Below are 21262 nucleotides of genomic sequence, written 5' to 3'. Positions count from 1 at the left end.
ACTGCAACTTCCCTTGAGTGAAAATATGCAGTGAAAGCTCCCCCAAGGCACTCCCATACTGTACACCATAACTTTGGGTCAAGTGGCCAAGCTTTTGGCCAAGCTTGCAGAACATAAGCAAGCACACAAATATTCTGTACACACCTTACACACATATTTTACTGTATAACATGCAGTGTTTCAAAAGTTGCATTTTCTTTCACAGTGACCTAGCCAATCTCAAGCATGAAAGCCAATATAAAGGAACACAGTAGACTCCATTCTTTCGATTCTAGTTAATTGATCTCCACAGAAGATTGCCCACACATTTCTATAGGCACCAACATTCATTATTTCAACCCTAAAATTGGCCTTCGGCGGATAATTCGAACTTGACCAGACAGCGTGCACGCACCCGACCCTTATTGTGACTCCAATAGTGACTCCTTTAGTGGCAGCATGTCTTGGCAGAGCTTAGCGGACAATGAATCTGTTCCAACCTCCCATCAAAACCTATTTACTGCCTGCCCTAGGAAGATTTTCACGCAATAAAGGTAGCTTCCAATGTCTGATTATGGTAGTCACCCCACTCTAACACGCTCATTCTTTTTTTCCAAGAAAATTGGGCTGAAAATTGCCTGCACGGTTATGAAAGAAAAACTGCATTTGCGGCATTCATATGCTTTACGACACAACACGGCTGTATTGCGGTCATATTGGACGACCCTTGCCCATTTTTCTTGCTAAAAAATCTGCTGTGTGCTAGATTTATACTTTGTTAAGAAGCTTTAATGTCAATTCTACATTAGTTTTTGACTTTGGATACAATTTCTTTTCTATTTTGCTTTGTTAAAGAGGCCTGAAACAATTTTGACGATCTTGTACAAACATACCGAGTCGTTAGGGTAGGTCCTTCTGATCATTGACGCATTTAGGCACTCTGCATAGAGTGCAGTTCATTAAAAGGTTTAAAAAATGTGAATCACTACCGATTGCAGCGGCATCATTCCCCAGACTTTTCAGCTGCCCCCTTAAAATTGACGTAGTTAGTGCAATTGATGTCAGTTGGGCGAGCTATGTGACTGGCCACCCAGATGATGTCATCGATAACTTTTCCAACTTTATGGTGAACAAATGTTGTTCATAATAGTTGCAGTGTTGGTTAATTTGTTTCCATAAAAAAAGTAATAGAGAAAACACAACGACAATTTTTATCACAACACTAAGCACTTCCGGCACACAGTAAGTCTTGCTTATGTTACTATCTGCTCTGTGGTAATGCGAGTTGAGCGGTCAGTGTTAGTCTCGAACTTTCTTTTTGCAAGCACCATGGATCGTCCTTACGTTGTGGGCTGAAAATCTAGAGTTCGGTGATATGTCAAGCTGTGACATCATGTCCCACTGCAAGGCAACATGCAAACGAGTGGCTGCAGTGCATAGGGCTAGCTGTAGGTCTCCGATCGGTGCCAGCATATACACATTTTCGGCTGTCACTTCACTCCAGAGCAGATTACTACGCCAACAGAGTTTCAGCATGTAGGACATTCCGGTAAACGCAGGTGGACTGGGTGTTTTGCCAGATCGGCAGTGGTGCAAACATGAGTGGCCTGCAAGGTGCAGCCATCTGGTAGCACGGAGCTCAACCAGACAAACACAGAGCTAATATAGCAGTAACCAAGTGTATTCTACTTCACTGCTGGAGTAAATTTTTGACAGCAAGATAATCGTGAACACGTTGTCTTTTTAAAGGCTTAAAATGTTTTACACTTGGCTACAGGAATATTAGCTCTGTGTTTGGCTGGTTAAGCTCTGCGCAACCAGGTGGCTACACCGTGGAGGCCACTCAGGCCACTCACATTTATACTAAAGCCCCTTTATCACAGTGGTAGTACCGTATTTACTCCAATAATGATAGCACTTTTTTGTCAAAAAAATTTATGCAAATTCAGGAGTGCGATCATTACGCGGGTTAAATTTTCCACGAAAAGAAACATTTTCTTTTTTCATCCCGATTTGTTGCGGGATGACAAGCAGGCAGGCGGCTGCCGCTGTCAATGCGGGACACCAAAACAAAAATGGCGGCTGGCGGAGCAAGCGAAACGCGCCGGACATGATTATTTTTCTTCTCGTGAGGACATTACGCGCATTGAAACAGTTTCTTCCATATCAGTAATGAGTAATATTGTTAATATCAGCAAGTTTGCAACAATAACGTAGCCATGTCCACTTTGAGGGGACAGAAACAGAGATGGGTGTGCTTAGCTGCCAGTGACATAGAAACACATGGCGGGCATGCTGCGGAAACTGTGGCCTTTGTCTTCACTGCTATCCTACTACAGCACATTTCCACTAAGGGTGGGCGAATATCTTAGCTGTGTTACAAGCGTTGGCATATGAATAGGGTACACTTCTAACGTATCAGTGTAAACGTGGCCACTATCGTTGCCGCTCGCGATTTCTTGCGTGCCCACGAGTGCAGACGAGAAGAATCGAAAGGCGCCCTTTATGTTGTTGTTGACCAAAACCATTATGAAGCCTACAATTAATAAAGCCGAGACAAGTTTGGTTGTAGCTTTTTTTTTTTTCATGGAAGTGCGGAAAGTGATGAAAGGAATGAAATGGCGCATCTGCTTAAGAATGTTGGGTGCGTGCAGGCACCGCTTTGTATGTCTTCAAGAATCGTTTGCGTAGCATTCGACAGATGGTAAGCGCGATCATCGTTAGCTAGACTTGGCACACGACATATCACTGCAACAAGTTCAGGGTGCGATCATTACACGGGAAAGAAAAAAGATCTAATTTTCATGACAAAATTTAGGGGTGCGATCGTTATGCGAGTAAATACTAGTATGAAGATCGCTTTAGTTAACGCCTCCACCCATCCGTTGAAACGCCCAAATCACCTGTGTTTATCAGAATGCCGGACATGCTCAGTGCTGAGACAGAACGCTTGCAACGAACTGAGTGAGTGAAGTAATCGGCGGAGCAAGTCGCGTGCGCCAAGGATTTCCCAAAATAGAGAACATACTTTACAGCTCTGACACATTGGTCAGTGCAGTGGTCGAAGCCACTGCACTGATGCTTGATCACTGCATTAACTACATTACCAATTTACAAGGGTACTCAGGCACTAGTTTACTGCATACCTTCTTGAATATTATTTTGTCAATTTTGTTTGTGAAAATAGTACTGAGCAGTGCTTTACTACCAATTACTGATACATTGAATTTCATAGTGATATTTTTTTTGTGCAATAACTGCACTTTATATTACAACAAAGTTCGTACAGAGCATCCAACACAAAATTCAAGGACAATTCAAGGATTTCCTAGTTGCTGAAGTCTAAAATTCAAGGAGGTTGAAACGAACTTCATTCATACTCATTAAAAATTATGCAGATTCACTGGACATATTGGCATCTATGCAGAAGTTTGACTTTGGCTTAAAGGAAACAGAAGCATATGTGCTCTCGCTCACCCATGCTACTAAGTAATGTGACAAACCTTATATTGCCTTATATTTTCTCATTCCTTATTTTAAATGCACCCACCACTCCTTCGCTGATCTCCCATTGTGGGTAAATGCCATAGTATGGAAAACGTCACCATTATCATCAACTTGTGGATGTATTTTGTGACCCACCGTGGTTGCTCAGCGGCTATGGTGTTGGGCTGTTGAGTAAGAGGTCGCAGGATCGAATCCCGGCCACGGCGGCTCCATTTCGATGGGGGCGAAATGCGAAAACACCCGTGTACTTAGATTTAGGTGCACATTAAAGAACCCCAGGTGGTCGAAATTTCCGGAGTCCTCCACTACGGCGTGCCTCATAATCAGAAAGGGGTTTTGGCACGTAAAACCCCATAATTTTTTTAATGTGCTTTGTGCCCGATCCCCATTGTGGGTATTTTGCAAGGTATGGAAATCATAATCAACACGCAGCGATCATCTCAAAGAGCTAGTAGTTCGTGGCAGAACATGTACCGCACACTTGTAGGCCCTATTGCTCCTAGTGGCTCCTATTGTGGGCATGTGCCATTGCATCGTCGACTTCTTGGGTACACACCATTGTATGGATATCATCATCATCACTATCAACAGGCAAACAAGTTTCTTGGCCGATTACCCATTGTGGGTATGTACCCATAGTGTGGTAAATCATCATCATACTCAACATGTGATGACCATCTGAAAAAGTTACTTGACGCTGGCATGAGAGAAGTATGTGTGTTTGTGGCCTAATGGTTAGAGCATTGGCCTGCTGTGCTGGTAGGCCAAGGTTCCAATCCTGGCATCAGGCACGCATTTCTTTTTTAAAGTGAGGTTGAAGCTACTAGGCGAGAAGCCGAACAGCAACTGACCCAGGCTAAACCATGGAATGGTAGGCAAAGGAAGTTTCACTTTAAAATATTCATGTCTCCTTTGCTGCAATTCTTTACAGCTAAGCAGCTACTGAACTGCACAAACACTTCAAGCTCTTCAGGTGGCTTTTCAAAGTTGACTTTCCCATTGTAACGATGTCAACCACCTTGTGGCACATCACACTTTGCTTGATGAGTGTTAATAGTGCCAGGCTTCATCCAATGATACTCATCACATTAAAGCCGTGGCTAAAACGTGCTTTTCTTCACACATTTCAAGAGCGCAAGCCTCAAAATTGGAGCCATGATGGCTGCAATATCGAACAACTAGCAAGACAACAAAAATGGTGGTATGGCTTGGTTGCTTGATCTGGCTTTGTCTATAGCACCATGATGGCGATTTAAACAAGCCTGTCATCAGGGGCTGTGAACATTCGAGACTGCCATCGCTTAGCAAAACTCTCAAAAGAATATATAGGATCGTTTCATTATAGAGTGTGTCCATGGCAGATGGCTGATGCAGAGTGTTACTTTGGATGTTCAGAAGTCAACCCCAACCCCAGCTTTCAAAAAATATCAAAGAACACATTTATTTTCAAGGAGTTTTAAGGGCCCTTGAATATGTTTTTCCAAATCATTGGTTTTCAAGGGTTTCAAGGAGGTGTGCAAACTCTGTTACAAGGACAGACCAAGTTCAAGAATTACTTGCCTGTCAAGAGCTGTCAGGGGTAACGGTGCAGATGGGATTCCATCAGAGTCAATTCCAGCAGCTCCTACTGCAGTAGACTGTGCTGCGACACCTACCCCTGTTACAAACTCATCACTTTCCTCAGGCCAACCAAAAGATTCCTTTGACTTGCCGTACACTTTGACAGAATCCACCATGGTCACACATGAGGGGTCACTACTTGGTCCAAAGAATAGGCTTATCTGCATGACACAAAACACAACAGTCAATTTTTAGCAGACAGTGATGTTTACTTTAAAAGTTCATAAAAAGGATCCTACACACCGAGCACCCTTCTTAAGCGCGGGCTACATGGAGCGAATTGTCACGGCGAACGCGGCACGGTGAACAGGGGCGCGGCGGCAAGACGTCGAAGATGCGCTGCCTAGCAATACATGAGGCGAACAGCGGGCGGACGCCGCCGCGAGTTCGCCGTGTTGGCGCCAGTGTTATCAGACTTAGCATTCGCGTTGTGGTAAACGATGAAACAAATATAAGCGCTTTTTAAGGTGGCATATACCGCTTTTATAACTGAAAAATACACCAACACTAGCGCAGACACCAACGTGGTTGCAGAAGACGAGAAAAGGCCCGCGCGCGAGACCAGCATGCCTAGCGACCGGAACTGGCGCCTCCCGATTGGCTGTCGTCCGCCGCTGCCACTCGACGCTTCCGGCGGCCCGACGAAAATATTTGGACAGGCAGGTCGGCGGCGGCCGTCAAATTTTTGGACGCCGGCCGTCGGGCGTTCGCCGCCCAAGGAAGTTCGTCGCTCGGACGCCGGTTATTCGCTCCATGTATTCCGGGCTTTAGTGCCTTAAAGAGATTGCTACAGGTTGGAACATGCCCTGAGACTATCAGCCCAAATCAGCACAAAAAAGTTGTGCAATATGGCACAGGAAAACATTCTAAAGTGAAATGTTGTAATGGAAAAGGCAGATGTGCTGTTTATCACATGCAAAATACCTAAGCCTTAGTTGCTGTCAAGTGCAATAGTGCTTGCCCTTTACCAGTTTTTTCTTTGCTACATTCGGGCTTTTGTGACTTTTTTATGTCCAAGTACTATGGAGAGTTTTTGTTGAAGGAAGCACTGCCTGTGTTCCCCATATCACCGCATCACCTACTATGCACAGTCTAGTTCACTTGGCACTTAAGCTCTCCTGTTTGCTTCCTCTATTCTGGCTCTATCAAACATTTTTTACCACTCTTTTATCTTATTGGTTTTCTCCAAATCCCTATATTGATGCAAGTGTTGAGTGTTGTGATGCAAGTGTTCAGAAAATGACCCACTGTTTCTTCCAATTTAAGGTGCCACAATGCTCTGAATGTACATATATAAAAAGGGGGGGAAACATCTCTGTATTAGGTGTTGAGATGGTACAGAAGCCTGTAACAAGTTGCAGATATTTTTTAAGACTTAATCAAATTATTAAAAACAGCAAAATAACTTAATTTACTTGGAGTCAAGGCTTCACTTACCTTTCATACAATTTTTGCAGTATGCTATCACAATTCCTCTCAGATATCAGTGTTACTGATGTTTGTAAATGTAAAACCAGAAGAATTTGCAGACTCCACTAAAGATGTTTCACAAATGTAATCAAGAAATCTAATGGAGGATGAACAAAATTCAAATATGTATCCATGCCTTCTGCTCGCCATGCATCAAAGACAAAGGTGTTAATGGCCAAGAGTCAGTGCCTAAGTGGTGTGCTTAAGAGAAAAAAACTTGGAGGATGCTTAAGCTTCAAGAGTGGAATGCGATAGCGTTATCGCACCTTGTTCGCACCGCCCACTCATTCGCTCGGCATGCTCTTGAGTCACACAAGGACGAAACGTGCGCCTGAGCAAGCAGAACAAACCAAAGAACTCGGTGTCCCGGAGGGAGAAACGATCTACGCGAGCCAAACGTTGTGATCGGCACGGACAGCCGGGCCGCGATGCGCCATGAAGGCGGATGCGATCGTGGGGCTAACGCCTCGATGGGATCGTCCTCTATCTCGCTTGGGAGCACCATGCAGACGCATGACTCCTCGCCAGCAGCATGGCACACACCGCAGGGGACGCTTTCCCACCAGACGCGCTAAGGCGCAGCGATCATGTCAGAGGCGTCCCGCATCGGACGCTACACCTAGGAATCGCACTGCGGGCGGAAAGAGGAGCTGCGTCGCCTAAACACGAGGGTTTGAGTGACTGACGCATGCTCAAAGTTGGAAGGGGAGAGAGTGAGAAAACTTATTAAACGCAAGGGTATTGGGGCATCCTTGCACCGGTCCCCGCACGGCCCCAATGCGCTCAAACGAGATGAAGGGGAGAAGCGGGCGAGTGGCACGCCACCTGTCGGGGCAGCGCCATACATGGCGAGGAGGGGGGTCTTCTGTGTTTGCCGCAAGATGGCTCTGCGTGTGTGCCAAGCGCAGAAGAAATGTAGCGGAAACGTACTTCGCTACTCGTTTAATTGCGACTTCTGTAATTTACATGCTCATAATTACCGATATACAGAGCAGTATAACTATCTACGGCACGTTTCTAAGGCAACACCGCATTCACTAGAGGCGCTTTTGTCCCGCTTTGAACCATTGAACTTATGGCTGAGTGGTAGCATCTTTGTCTCACACTCCGGAGACCCTGGTTCGATTCCCACCCAGGCCATCTTGCAAGTCGTTTTTATTTATTCATTGCCTTCCGCCATTTCTCACTCACGGCCAACGCCGCCGACACCGGCTTTTCTGTGACACGAGCTCCTTAACACTGTTGCGTTAAAATGGTCTGTCACACTGATGCACGGGGTTGCTGATGCTGTGCAGGAGACAGTACAGCTCTGTGTGGGAGCTACTGCATGAGACAGCAAGTACATATCTCAAAGCCCACTTCATGCAATACAATGACATCCCACCGACGTACATGGGCCCAACCACTCACATCAACTGCGACACTGCCTTCGAGAGACATCTTCACGGCACTTCATACAATTAGTGCACATAAACACAGGTGGCAGTGGCCACAGATTGTTACAAGTGTGATGAGAAAACAGTTGGAGCAAAAATCCAGGTACGTGGAGCTGCCTGATGATATGATGATGCTACGCAATGGAGCATTGCACCATAATGAAGAAATTCAGTAATTATGAACAGCAATAGAAAGAAAGAAAGAAAGAAAAAAAAAATTCCATGCCTAGCCTCAGCATAACAGAACTCTCGTCCACTGATGTGGACATTGACCTTGACTCCCTATTATTACACAAAGGTCTTTGTGCCTCTTTAAATTAAAATGAAGGATCTTCAATAAATAAATAAGGAATGTGAGATGGGTGTGCAACATGTACATGTAGATGACAATACTGTAAAGGAGAGAAGCAGACAAGAGGCCATTCCTGCGATTGCCTGCTTTACTCTGACTTCCTCTTCTTTCCTCGCACCCGCCGTGCGAGCACCCGCACCCGAAAGCCCCTTCATTACACTCGGCCACGCTGCCGCAAATGGCTCTGGGAATGAGAAATTGCAGAAGATGGCTCTGGTGGGCGGCATTGACTATATTGGGATGGCCCGTGATGAGATGGCGCTTCGGCCCCTCCGTCTTGAACCCGTCCTGCCTGGGAATGCCGCCCATGCTTCCCTTGGCGTGGCCCAAGAGCCACTTCTTCATTATAATACATTAGATACATTTGTACCAGTGCGACAATCGGCCCCAGTACCCCCAAGAAAGAAGGGTGCCATGTGCATGTGAGAACATGCTAGCATGCCCATCTCAAGCGGTTGCATCCACGTGCCGCTCTCTAGAACCAATGGCACCACGGCTGGCTGGTTCCAATAAATCGTGGCCACGGTGACTCCCTCTCCTCAACCTCCTCCACAGATTAATAAGAAAGACATATGACAATTTGGTTACACATTCTTTCTCGTGACTTAATAAATGCACAAAAGTTTTCAACTGGCAGCAAAAGATGGTGGAAGAAAGGTGCTTCTTTACTATTTGCTCTATATACTAATGAATACAGAATGGCAGTATGTCACTGCATAAGTTCCAGGGAAGGTCGACACATTATTAGAAAAAGTCATCCTTTGTTTGGCCCTCTGCAGCGAGTGGAATTACTATAACTAGTCTGCTCTGTATAATAAACCAGATGTTAGCCACTCATACACATCTACAAACTGAACAACTGATCATAGTGCCAGTCCACCTCTGTCTCCCCAGAAAAGCTTCTGCTTAACGTAAAAGGGATTGACAACTGATTAGGACCTGTGATGACATTATGGTACTGATAAGATTTGTCATAACACTGATGCAAACAAGCGTGATGTTTCTTTCAAAAGAGAAAACATAACTTCTATCTTAGGGGAAAAATACCTCCAAATGAGATGAAGTGACCCTTAGTGGTGAAATATAGATACGTAGTACGAAAGTGTTTGGGTACAGTCACCCTTGCCTTGATGTGCATGCCTTTGTTGTCAAATGCACGCACATAAAACCAACTGACAATATATATATATATTTTTTTTTACATACTGCAGCCCTTTTAGGGCTATGGCAGGATGTAAAACCAGAGGAAATCAAACGAAAAATAATTTTAATTGAAACATAGAAATGATGAGGTAAAGGGAAATGAAAGTGAATGAAAAAACAAAACTACTTGTTACGGCTGGGAGGTTAACCAACATCTTTTGTATTACGCGTGCTGTACTCTACCAATTGAGCTACCATGGTGGCCATTCTTATCAGTAACCCACACAGTTGAATTTTTCTCATAGGTGCTTTGTAAATCCCTGCAAAGTTCTATTCCATTCTAACTTTTACTTTTTACATGGCTATTGTTTTAGGTTATCAATGTTTTATGAAACATGTTTCCATTGGAGCGAATTGAATAATTTCATGTGAATGTCATTATTTCATAGCACCCACTCAATTCCTTCAATGTTAAATTCTGACCAGACCTTTAGTTCTCACAGCAGTTCTTTCAAACACACTTATGAGTATTATCAGCAATTAATGAGGTTGATAATTTATGTAGTTTAATCACACAACGCAACAAAGGTGCTATGAGACTCGCCAGAGTGGAGGGCTCAAGATTAATTTAAACTCCCTGATGTCCTTTAACGTGCACCCAATTCTTAGTACACGAGCATTTTTGTATTCCACCTCCATTGTAATTCAGCTGCCGTGGCCAGGAATTGGATCTTACCTTGCACTTGGTAGCAAGGTGCCTTAGCTACTGCATCAGGTTGTAATTCTTGCGATTCCCACAATAAACCAAATCTTCATAGTTTCCCCTGTAGATGATATCCAGTTTCTAATATATGCCTACAAAATTTCATCCAAATTTAACTTTATCCACTTGCAATTGATGTGAATATTTATTGTGAATGCTTTCTCCGGATGTAAAGAATATTCTAGTAGCATTAATGGCTTCACTGTAAAAACAGTTACACCTAAGGACTTTGGTACTAAAATATGAAAAACTGACCAGATGTGCCAAAGTCTAGAACAAAACCTTGTGTTATATATAGAATGGTATGGTATATGCTGTGTTTACTCATAAATTTTATTTATGAGTGAAGGATGTGGTCATATTTCACTGCCGTCTCTGCCAGAATAAATAACCACCAACTAGTCTGAATTCTCACCTTCTTATCAGCACTCAACGACTCCTCACGGGTGAAAGGGAAGTCATACCAGCGTGACCGCGTCAGCACCAGTGGGTGGGAGCGGCCAAAAAGCTCCATTGTTGAAGGTGCCCGCTGCACATCCTGTGAGCCCACCAGCACTCGCACACCCACCATGACCAAGGTGGGATCAGTGTTCGTGATCTCCAGTGTTAAACCACCAGGCTTAGTGCAGGCCACGTACATGCCTGTTGTGTTAAGCCGGTGCTTCACCTGCACGAAAGCCCCCATCCCATTTATGACTGTCAGTGTTTCAGGACAGCAAAAAAATCAATGCGTAGAGTTAAGCCCTACTTCTATTGAACCACCAGAGGGCGAACCAGCGATCTTGCCGAATTAGTGGACTTCCTTTATGCAAACTTGCTTTTGTTGATTTCACACATTCCAGGCAAGGCAAGCACAATAGATTGCTTACCCAGCCTGCTCATGTGCATGCAATACCATTCCTTGTCACTGACACTCATGAGCAAATTTATACGCTTCGTATTGATAGACAAAATCCTCTAATGAAATGTTACTAAGGGCAGGTTGAAAATCAGTGCTGTCTAGTGTTTGGACATGTCCAGCTGCCACGTGACACAGGCTGTGTGGATCAAGTCTCTAGCAAATTTCTTGCTAGCTTTGACAACAAACTTTATGTTGAAATATTCAAGCCTGCTAGGGAATATTTTATTGCTACTGTGTGATATGTGTGGGCCAATAAAAGTTACATTGAACAAGCGCTGAATTTTTTTTAATTAAGAAAACACGAGGTTATGAAATCGTTATCTTCCTCTCATGGCATAAACAAAGCCTTATAACAGACTTCTGACTGGCACGTGCTGGCTGCAATCAACGTCTTCTAGCCACATAAAATATCAAACAGTAAGAAGACATCACATTTTACTGGCTTTCACCATGAATTTCAAACCTGCTGCTTTTGTTGAAAGTCCACACTAAGTCCCAACCAGTCAATAAATCATTCTGTACAGTGCATCATTCGCTTCCCAAAATGGTGTCTAACATACATTAAAGTAGTCAAGTGTCGCTTTGTTTAATGTGAGGAAGTAGCTGCAGGAAGCTACTCATTGCATCATTGCCCTGACAAAGACAATTCTCCTTTCAAAATGTCGATTCCAGAGACATCCTTTGTTCAATGATGATTAATTACTCCTTCCATCTTGTGTACCTGTCTTTTTTTTTTCATTGTATTTTTACCTCTTTAATGCCAGTTGTCGCAAATTCGTGACATACCAAATAAACGAAATTTGTTTTCTGGCTCAAGTGCCGGCAGTCATGCATTCGTGACAAACTTTTCCAGCACTGATGTGCTGTACCATCTAGGAGCAATAGTGGGGGGCTGGCAACCATTGTTTGGAGTCGCAATCAACGAGGTGTTCCTATATGCACCGTCAACGATTTTCTACAGGTTTTGTGAACATATAAAAAAAAAAGTCAGTTGATGCTTCCAAAATTTTCTTCAGACTGTTTATTTACTAGAGCTTATAACAGGTATATAGTGAGCTTGAGAACACGTTTCATTTTTGTATTACCGCTTTGGCCACCTTATATCATGAATTTGTGACATTCGGCTTTTGTGGCACTCAATAGCTATAGCAACATGTCCAAAGACCTGGAAAGTGCATTGTTTCTCAATAAGCAATGAACGTTAGGCCTTTTACAGTAAAAAGGAGCTCCCGGCAGCCTTAGGGACTTCTTTCCCCATCAAGAACGTAGCCTAAAAAGTAAACTCGTTTTCTAAGTAGTTTCATTTTTTTGCCATGTGAAGGCAATATTTAGTGGGCAGGCAGAGGTGTGCATCCAGTGATTGCAAAGACAGCAGGCAAACCAGTGGTTGAGCACTCAGCCTTTACGAGAACGAAGCTGGTCTTGCAATTGTAATGCATCCTCAGACGAATGTTTGGATGCTACTAGTAGCAGTGAGTGAGCATGATGTCGAATTATGTGACCTTATTTTGGAGAATAGTATAAACCTGCATAACCAGCCCGGACTGACATCTGCTGTCCAACGGTTAGTTTCATTTTCTGCCTATTGATGATTGATCGATTTCTCATACAGACTGAGATGTTCTAGAGCTGTTGCCAATATTATGTGTCTTATTTACAGTGTCTGCACAGCATATATTGAAAATTTGCTATTAAGAGCCCAGCAGTGTGTGCAGTTTTGCTTAGTGTTAGTAGAACATACCAGAAGAAAGCAGCTTCCACTAGGCAAGAAAATTTGTTTTGTGGTTCACGTCTGGAACTAGAACATTGAAACTTTCATGTACTGTAGACAATTGAAGTCGAAATATTTTGAATATCTCAAATTATATTTTTCTTCATTTATTTCTATGCATTAGTGTAACATTGCAAGCATTTTCTGTAGATTTCATTAAAGTTTGTGTTTTACAAATTATATTACATAATATACACCCTGACAGATGTCACTCCAATTTATATGTTTCGAAAGTACATTTCTTGAGCTTGCGTTTCATACAGAGCATGACATATGTTCAATAAAAATCATTAGTACAGCATTAAAAAAGAATTTTTTTCATCATAAGAACAGAGTTGACTGCTTCTCACTTATTCACACAGGTGTAAACTATGATGCAAGTCCCATTACAAGCTATCGACAACAGGACGATTGGCCGGATATGTACAGCTGTAAACTGTCTTGCCATGGATCTGGGTCATGGGGGAAGCATGGGAATTGTGCTCGATTTCAAGTCTCCTGGTGCCATTTTGGACTTGCTGTACCATCTAGAATGTAGTCTAAGAAGTAACCTTTTACTTTTTTTCCATTTGGCAGCGATCTTTAACAAATATGTGGAGGTGTGCATCTTGTGACTGCGAATATGGCAGGCACTCCGGTAGCTGGGCTCACGTATCGACGGACTTGCAATTCTGTTGCGCCCTCAAATGATTGTTGAAATGCTAGAAGCAGCAGTACATCCGAGGATGATGTCAAAATTCGAACAAAAGGGACCTCCAAAACCAGCCTGGATGGTAATCAGCTGCTCGGCAACAAGTTTTGTTTTCTTTCTTTTGACAGCTTATTATTTTCTTGTGCCAATTGAGATGTCATAGAGATGTTGGCAATATTACATCTCTAATTTACAGTGTCTCTACAGCGTATCAAGGTAATTTGCTGCACCCAGCCCAGCCGAGTGTGAAGGTATTGCCCAATATTTGCGGCACCTACCAGAAAAAAAGTGTTTCCACTAGGCAGAAAAATTTTTTCATAGCCCACATCCCTTACGAATTACAACAATGAAAATTTAATGTGCTGATGAAAGTTCAAGCAAAAGCACTAAACAAAAGAAAAGGAAAAAAAAAGGTATTTTGGAATATTACCTTCTTTTCTTCATTTTATGTTATCAGCACAACATTGTGAACATTTCTTGTACTTTTCAGTAAAGCTTGTCTTTCACAAATGATATTGGCTACTACACCCAAACATGCGTTTCTGAAGTTTCTACCTTTCGAAAGTACATTTGTTTAGCTCTCTTCTTAATTGGAGCACATTATTTGACATGGTAAGGAAGGAGTTAAGTATGAGTGCATAAAGCAACACTTAGTATCATGCAAATCCAATAAATGTCTCTTTATGTCTACCTTTTGGTGTTAATGGTGTGCAATTTATTATTTCGTATCATGGATATTTGAGTGCAACAGGAGTAACAGATTTTGAGCCCTATGGATCACTTCTGTAAAGACAAACTTAGGGTACGATGAACAGATTTTGATGGTACCTACGAGATTTTCTTAATGGTAGTCTACTTTATATAAAGCAGCTCTATAAGAAAGTGGTACCATAGAAACAATGCAGTTGTTTTTTTCTTTCTTGTACAGGAGTATGAACAGACAAATTTTAAATGCCTCAATTCAATTCAAACAACATAGTTACAAATAGTGGCATAAAAAGCTAAACAATATGTAGTATGTGATTACTTAATTGCTTAAAAAAAAGGTGGGTTTGCTCATTGTAAATTTAGGGTAAAGATATGGCAGAGGAACTAGAGTGGCTGGACTGAGTATGCGAAAGAAAAATTGACTAAATCCAAGACTACATTTAGTGCCATGGAACTGGCATCACATTACACAGATTAAAAAATAATAATAATAAAGCATGACATTTTCCTTAGATAGGACACAAAATTCAAAGATAAGATAGTGTTGATGGAATTTTGTTCACTGTTCCTTTAAAGGTATTGCCATCTATCATTATCATCATCATCACCAGCTTCTTTGAACTCCACTGCAGGACGAAGGCCTCTCCCTGCGATCTACAATTACTCCTGTCTTGTGCCAACCAATTCCAACTTGCGCCTGTTAATTTCTTAATTTCATCGCCCCACTTAGACTTCTGCTGTCCTCGACTGCATTTCCCTTCTTTTTGCACCTATTCTGCAACCCTAATGGTCCACCGGTTACATAACCTACGCATTACATGACCTGCCCAGCTCCATTTCTTTCTCTTAATGTCAATTACAATATTGGCTATCGCTGTTTGATCTCTGATCCACACCGCTCTCTTCCTGTCTCCCCCTTAACGTTGCGCCTATCATTCTTCGTTCGATCATTCTCTGTGCGGTCCTTAAAGTTGTTTTTGAGCTTCTTTGTCAGTCTCTGAGTTTCAGCCCCATATGTTAGCACCGGTATAATGCACCGATTGTACACCTTTCTTTTTAGTGATAGTGGTAAGCTTCCAGTCAAGATCTGATAATGATTGCCGTATGCACTCCAACGCAATTTTTTATCCTTCGGTAAATTTCCTTCTCATGATCAGGGTCCCCTGTGAGTAATTGATCTAGGTAAATGTATTTCTTCGCAGATTCTAGAGGCTGACTGGTAATCCTAACTCTTGTTCCCTTGCCAGGCTATTGATAATTATCTTTGTTTTCTGCATATTAGTCTTCAACTTAACCCTTTCACTCTCTCTGTTAAAGTCCTCAATCTTTTGTTGTAACTCGTCGCAAGTGTTGCTGAACAGGACAATGTCATGTGCAAAACCAAGGTTGCCGAGATATTCGCCATTGATCCTTACTCCTAAGCTGTCCCAATTTAACAGCTTGAATAAACCTTCCAAGCATGCAGTGATTAGCATTGGAGAGATTGTGTCTCCTTGTCTGACCCCTTTCTTTATAGATATCTTCCTATTTTTATTGTGGAGAATTAAGGTAGCTGTGGAATCTTTGTAGATATTGTCCAAGATAGTTACGTAAGCCTCCTGTACTCCTTGATTATACGTAATGCCTCTATGGCTGGTATCGCTACTGGATCAAATGCCTTTTCGTAATCTATGAAAATGATGTAGAGAGGCTGATTGTACTCTGCAGATTTCTTGATTACCTGATTGACGACATGGATGTGATCTATTGAACAGTATCCCTTCCTGAAGCCAGCCTGTTCCCTTGGTTGACTGAAGTCAAATGTTGCCCTTATTCTATTGGAAATTATCTTGGTGAATATAATATACAATACTGGAAGTAAGCTAATAGGCCTATAATTTTTCAATTCTTTATTGTCTCCATTTTTTGTGGATTTGTATAATGTTGGCATTCTTCCAATTCTCTGGGACCCTTGAAGTGAATAGAGGGCCGCAAGCTTTTCAAGCATAATGTCTCCTCCATCTTTGATTAACTCAACTGTTATTCCATCTTCTCCTGCCGCTTTTCCACATTAAAAATCTCAGCACCAAGGTGTAACATGAGAAACTAACACTACACAGAAACAGTTGTGTTTCTCTGATTTCCTTTGAAGACACAAGAAACAAAATTTAATTCCTAAAAGTGAATTCTTAAAGAAATGACAGACAAAGAACAACTCATACAATGTTTTTTTGCATGCATTAATCTGATAAAATTTCTACAACAGCTATTTGTATATACTTCATCCCTGACTTCTACTTGACACAGTAAGTGTGTGCAATGAATGTATGTCTATAGCATCAAGACCGACATGTCAATAAGTGTGCTGCATGCACACATGGGCCTTTTGATGTGATGTGGGGCTCTCCACACCAAAGGTATCTGTGCATTTGGCACATTTAGGCTAAGTTTTTTTCTTACTCAGTGAAGAAGGCATGCATTTATGGCCTAAAAGACTACAAATTGCAAGGTTTCTATGCAAGACAGAGACACTGTGTATATACTGAACTATTGCTGGGCCTGCAGCATTTTGCAGGATGGCATTCCCCAAGTGGTGACATGGTGACTAGTGGCAAGATGCGCTGCACTGCTGGATACTGCTAATTAGTTTGTCACATGCTGCAGCAGCAGCACTGATAGTGCGCCACATAACAAATTTTCACATTACAAATGAAAAAGAAAAAGTATGACATGATTGATTTTAAAGTTGTTGCAATGATACAACTTTTGAGATATATGGTGCGACCATATGTGGTTCTTGGAGGCTGTGCTGGCATTCTAAAATATTAGCAATCTTAAAACTGAATATAAATTATTTCGCCAGTCGGCTCTATCCAATTTGAAATCAAAATTTCTGTGCAGTACGCCTATGGCACGCCAGTTGCCACTGCACATACAGTGAAAGGAGCAAAATGGCATTCCAGATTGTATTACACACTACTTTTCCTCCTTACCCAAATACATTCTACTGAGAGTGCAAGTGCTGCATAACCAAAGTTCCACTATAGCTGTCCAGCTATCACATGCAAATGCACAATTTTAAGACATTCACCTGCTGTGCATTGTAGATCTGAAGCAGGTCATTCCCACCAAATTCCACATCCTGAATGGATGTGCAGTGTTCAAAGAAGTCCACAGGAAAGGACACTGGCACTGTGCTTGGGCCCACCCGGCCCCGTATCGACTTTTTTCTTCTGGATGGACGAGGTGCTGCACTACTGCCTCCCACTGTCCCTGAGGGTAGGCCAGAAGTTGCTGTCCCTGCCAGCCCCACAATGGTCGCAGGCTGGAATGCTGGGGTCAGCCAGTAACCTGTCTGTTCCTGTAAAGTGTCCCCCAGATTTATTTTGGCTCATGTTTTTTGGTAAGCTGAGAAGCAAGCTTACAAATGTGAACAGTATAAAATGGTCCAGCAATCAACTCTTTCTGAAATTTGTAGTAACAAATTTAATTGTAAATTTAATTGTTTTCATTAAAAGTGAACATGTAAAAAGTAGACCTATGACAAACATCACAGACATACCATGTAGGGGAAGTTATTGGGCCAGGCAGTTATGACACACTTTGCTACAAATTACACACGAGTCTAATGCATCTTATCATCCATTTTATTTTTCTCTTGGTAAAGTATTTCAGTTATATTGGTTTTATACCAGCTAGGTGTTCTTTTCAAGAGTGGGCCATAGAATAAATTTTTTTTTTCCTTTCTAAACTTTCTCTCATGCTTTGTTAATTTCACTACGAACCAAATCATGCTGCTATGCAATGAGTGCCAGGTTACCAGAGTCGTACGTAAAGCACAAGGGAAGTTCCCCTTTTCAACACAACCTCTCTCTTTTTTTTTTTTTACAGCTGCATATCCATTGCAAATAGACCAAATGCAAATAAAATATAATACTATACACAATTTTAAATAAAGAACAGTGGTGCATTCAACAGAAAAGTTATGCATAGCAACCTCTGCCTACTCAGAGGGCAAGCTACGTTATACAGAAGCTTCATCACAGACATAATGTTATATATTTCTTGTGCTTCCTGTGCTGATCTAAACTTATTTTTCTTTGCTGAATTGGCAGTAGTAAGTTTGAGTCTATTGATAAAATAATTACAGGGCTTAACGTCCCATAACTGCACAGTAGGTTATGGGGGACACCATAGTGGAAGGCTTCTTATTAATTTTGACCACAAGGGGTTTTTTACTCTGAAACCATAATCTCATAACATATTTTGGTCAACTGTTCACTTCAATTCCTGAACATTGGAGTAAAGCCTGGGATACATGGAGCGAACTTTCATGGCGAACTTCGCCTGGCACAAATAAATAGATGCGGCGGGATGACGCCGATGGTTCGCGGGCATCACTTACATTCAGTGCAAAACAGGCGAATGCCGCCGCGTGCTCACCGCATATTTGTAAGTGTTGCCAGACTCTAGGAATGTGATTTTGGATAAGAAAAAAAAAAGGTAAATAGGCTTTTTATTATATTATTTGTTGTTAATGACTAAACAACTTGGAAAGAAGTTTCATACAGGTGCTTACAAGCAATTTCTGCACATTTCATTGAGCTGTAAGCATTTTAGCGGGCTGGCTTTGCACTGTCTGATGACGTTGAGCGGTGGCACCACGAAGCACAGGCATTGCAGAAGGTTTTGTGGTTCTCCAACAGTGACGTTACTTTATGTAAAAACACATTGTGGTCATTCATGTTTACTTCAGCTTCATTTGCTGTTTTAAAGCGTCCTCCAAGAACAAGCGTGTACTACTGCAGCCGGAGAGGATAGAATAATTAAATTTGGCGTGAAATGGACTTATCAGCAGCTCTCCTTCCCGATGCCCTAGGCATTCCATGTGCCGCTTGGGCCCATACAGATGCAAACAGCCAGAAACAGCCAGAAACCGCCAGAAGACCAGGCGTGGTGAGCTTCTAGCTATTATCTGTCATCGCTCTTTTCCCTCAAGGCACTCGAGCAGAAGGGACTTATTGTTGTAGATGAGTAGGGGTGACTTCTGACTGAAGAAGCAGAAAACCAAACTTTATGACCACTTGTGCCAATAGCGGGGGGGAAAAAAAAAAAAAAAGGGGAGCTTTGGGCGCTGCGAATGAGAAACCGTTTCGTCCCCTATACCCGAACCCATATGGGCACCACCACACATACAAAAAAAAAAAAATGCAATAGTAAGAAAAGCAGTATAATGCACACACTATTTTGTGTAATGGAACCTTCGATCGTGTTAGTAAGGAAATTGCACCACACTTATAATTATTATCTGTTTTGTGAGCACCTCACTTAAGCTTGCAGACAAAAACAAATTTACACAAATTTGTCCTATTATTTTAATGGTCTCAAACATTCAATATTCGGTTGCAATTATCAAAGGTGTCCCTCTCACGCGCAGAGAGCCGGAAAGTCTACGGCCAAACTAGCCAAAATGCCTGCATTCCATCACTTCAGAGTGGTGGCACGACGGATGATCCGATGGAAAAGGAAAAAATACACAAATATCTACCAGCTGCTAGAAGTTGGAGGGAGATCAATCGTCGCGACGCTTGGCGAGTGTGCGAGGCGCTCCCGCCACTTCCGACAGCAATTTTGGCTGGGCGGAGTTCTTTTTAATCGGACCGGGTAGCCGGCGGGAGTCAAATTTTTAGACGCCGAGAAGCGAGTGTTCACTGCCGGACAAATTTTGTCGCTTGGACGCCGGTTTTCCGCTCCATGTATCCCGGGCTTAAAAGGTGCTGGTTTTGCCATCTAGGATTCCCCTGCTAGACCACTTGGAATTTGATTGAGCCCACCACCGCGTAGGGTGTAACAATGGTGCATGGGCACCTTACTGAATGACCACCACACATACTATGCATTCTATGGACCAATTTATGAGCACATGTGCAGTGCGAAAGTCACCCATACACAGCAGTGTAACTGGTACCAGGTGGAAGCTCATGAAGTATGTGTGCAATGCTTCTGCAGTTATAGTTGGCTCGCCACTGGTCAACAAGGGCATCTAGATTAAGTCAAAATGCCTCAGGTATGGAAAAAAAGAACATGCAATGCCTACAAAAAATCTCAAGGCTAAATATTGCCTAGAGTGAAAATATGTTGCAAGAACCACCCCCTGTGATGGGGGAAGTGTGCAAGTGCAGTGAACACTATGTGAAAACCATGTGAAGAAGATGAGAAGTGGGCATGCGCACACGAGATTTCTTCTAGCATAAATATGATGTGTGATTGTAGCACAAGGCTGAGATAACTTGACTAATGAGCGAGTTCCATAGCAAGGTAAAAAGTAGAAGAAAAACAAAGAACATTCGGAGAAAAGGACAGACGCCACGTGGATGGGGAAGATTGTGTCTGAGGTGCTGGAGTAGCAACTATTCAAGCTTTGAGTCGGTGGTTGCAACAACTTCCCTTATGGACACAGGTGCCTTCTCAAGCGACTTCTTAACCCTTTGACGGTCAATGACGTAAATATACGGCGCCGCGAACAAGTCCGAAAATGGTTGATGCCGTATATTTACGGCGCCGTATGTATGTTTAAAAAGCTCGCCAATTTGCTAACTTTTTCTTTTCTGTTATGTCCTGCCACTATGTGGGGATACAGACAATTTTTTTTGCGTGCCCCCCTCTCTCGGTTTTCGTTGCATGGTTTGTTTTAGCGCTAGTTTGCTCCCACGCGTCTATATACTACCGCTCGAGCATTGGCACGCGCGCGGGCGGCCGGCCGTTTGGGTGTTGTTTCGCGGGCGGTTTCGGCTTTTTGCGCTTGCAAAACTGATGGCTATCTCGTTACTAATCGCTCATAGGGCGAATGCTTGTTTCATGCTCGTTTAGTGCTCACAGGGGTGCGCATAGGAAGGAACTAATTGCCCTAGCTGGTTGGCAATAAGATGAAGATTAGTGGAA

The 21262-nt window shown here is 42.6% G+C and overlaps 1 protein-coding gene across 3 annotated transcripts in view; it reads right to left on the bottom strand.

Moving 5' to 3' along the window:
* poe (E3 ubiquitin-protein ligase-like protein poe) overlaps positions 1-21262 on the bottom strand; it is a 590397-nt gene that overhangs the window by 248136 nt on the left and 320999 nt on the right. For all 3 annotated transcript variants that reach the window (XM_055063706.1, XM_055063707.1, XM_055063708.1), the window contains 3 exons: positions 17412-17681; positions 10686-10937; positions 5047-5267 (listed from right to left, as the gene is read on the bottom strand). In XM_055063706.1, the coding sequence (XP_054919681.1) occupies positions 5047-5267; positions 10686-10937; positions 17412-17681 (743 nt within the window). The remainder of the gene's footprint in view (positions 1-5046; positions 5268-10685; positions 10938-17411; positions 17682-21262) is intronic.

Source organism: Dermacentor andersoni, chromosome 1, assembly GCF_023375885.2.
Source record: "Dermacentor andersoni chromosome 1, qqDerAnde1_hic_scaffold, whole genome shotgun sequence".
In the NCBI taxonomy this organism is placed as follows: domain Eukaryota; kingdom Metazoa; phylum Arthropoda; class Arachnida; order Ixodida; family Ixodidae; genus Dermacentor; species Dermacentor andersoni.
Note: the sequence above shows the minus strand (reverse complement) of the source record. Positions and strands in the feature narration are given on the sequence as shown.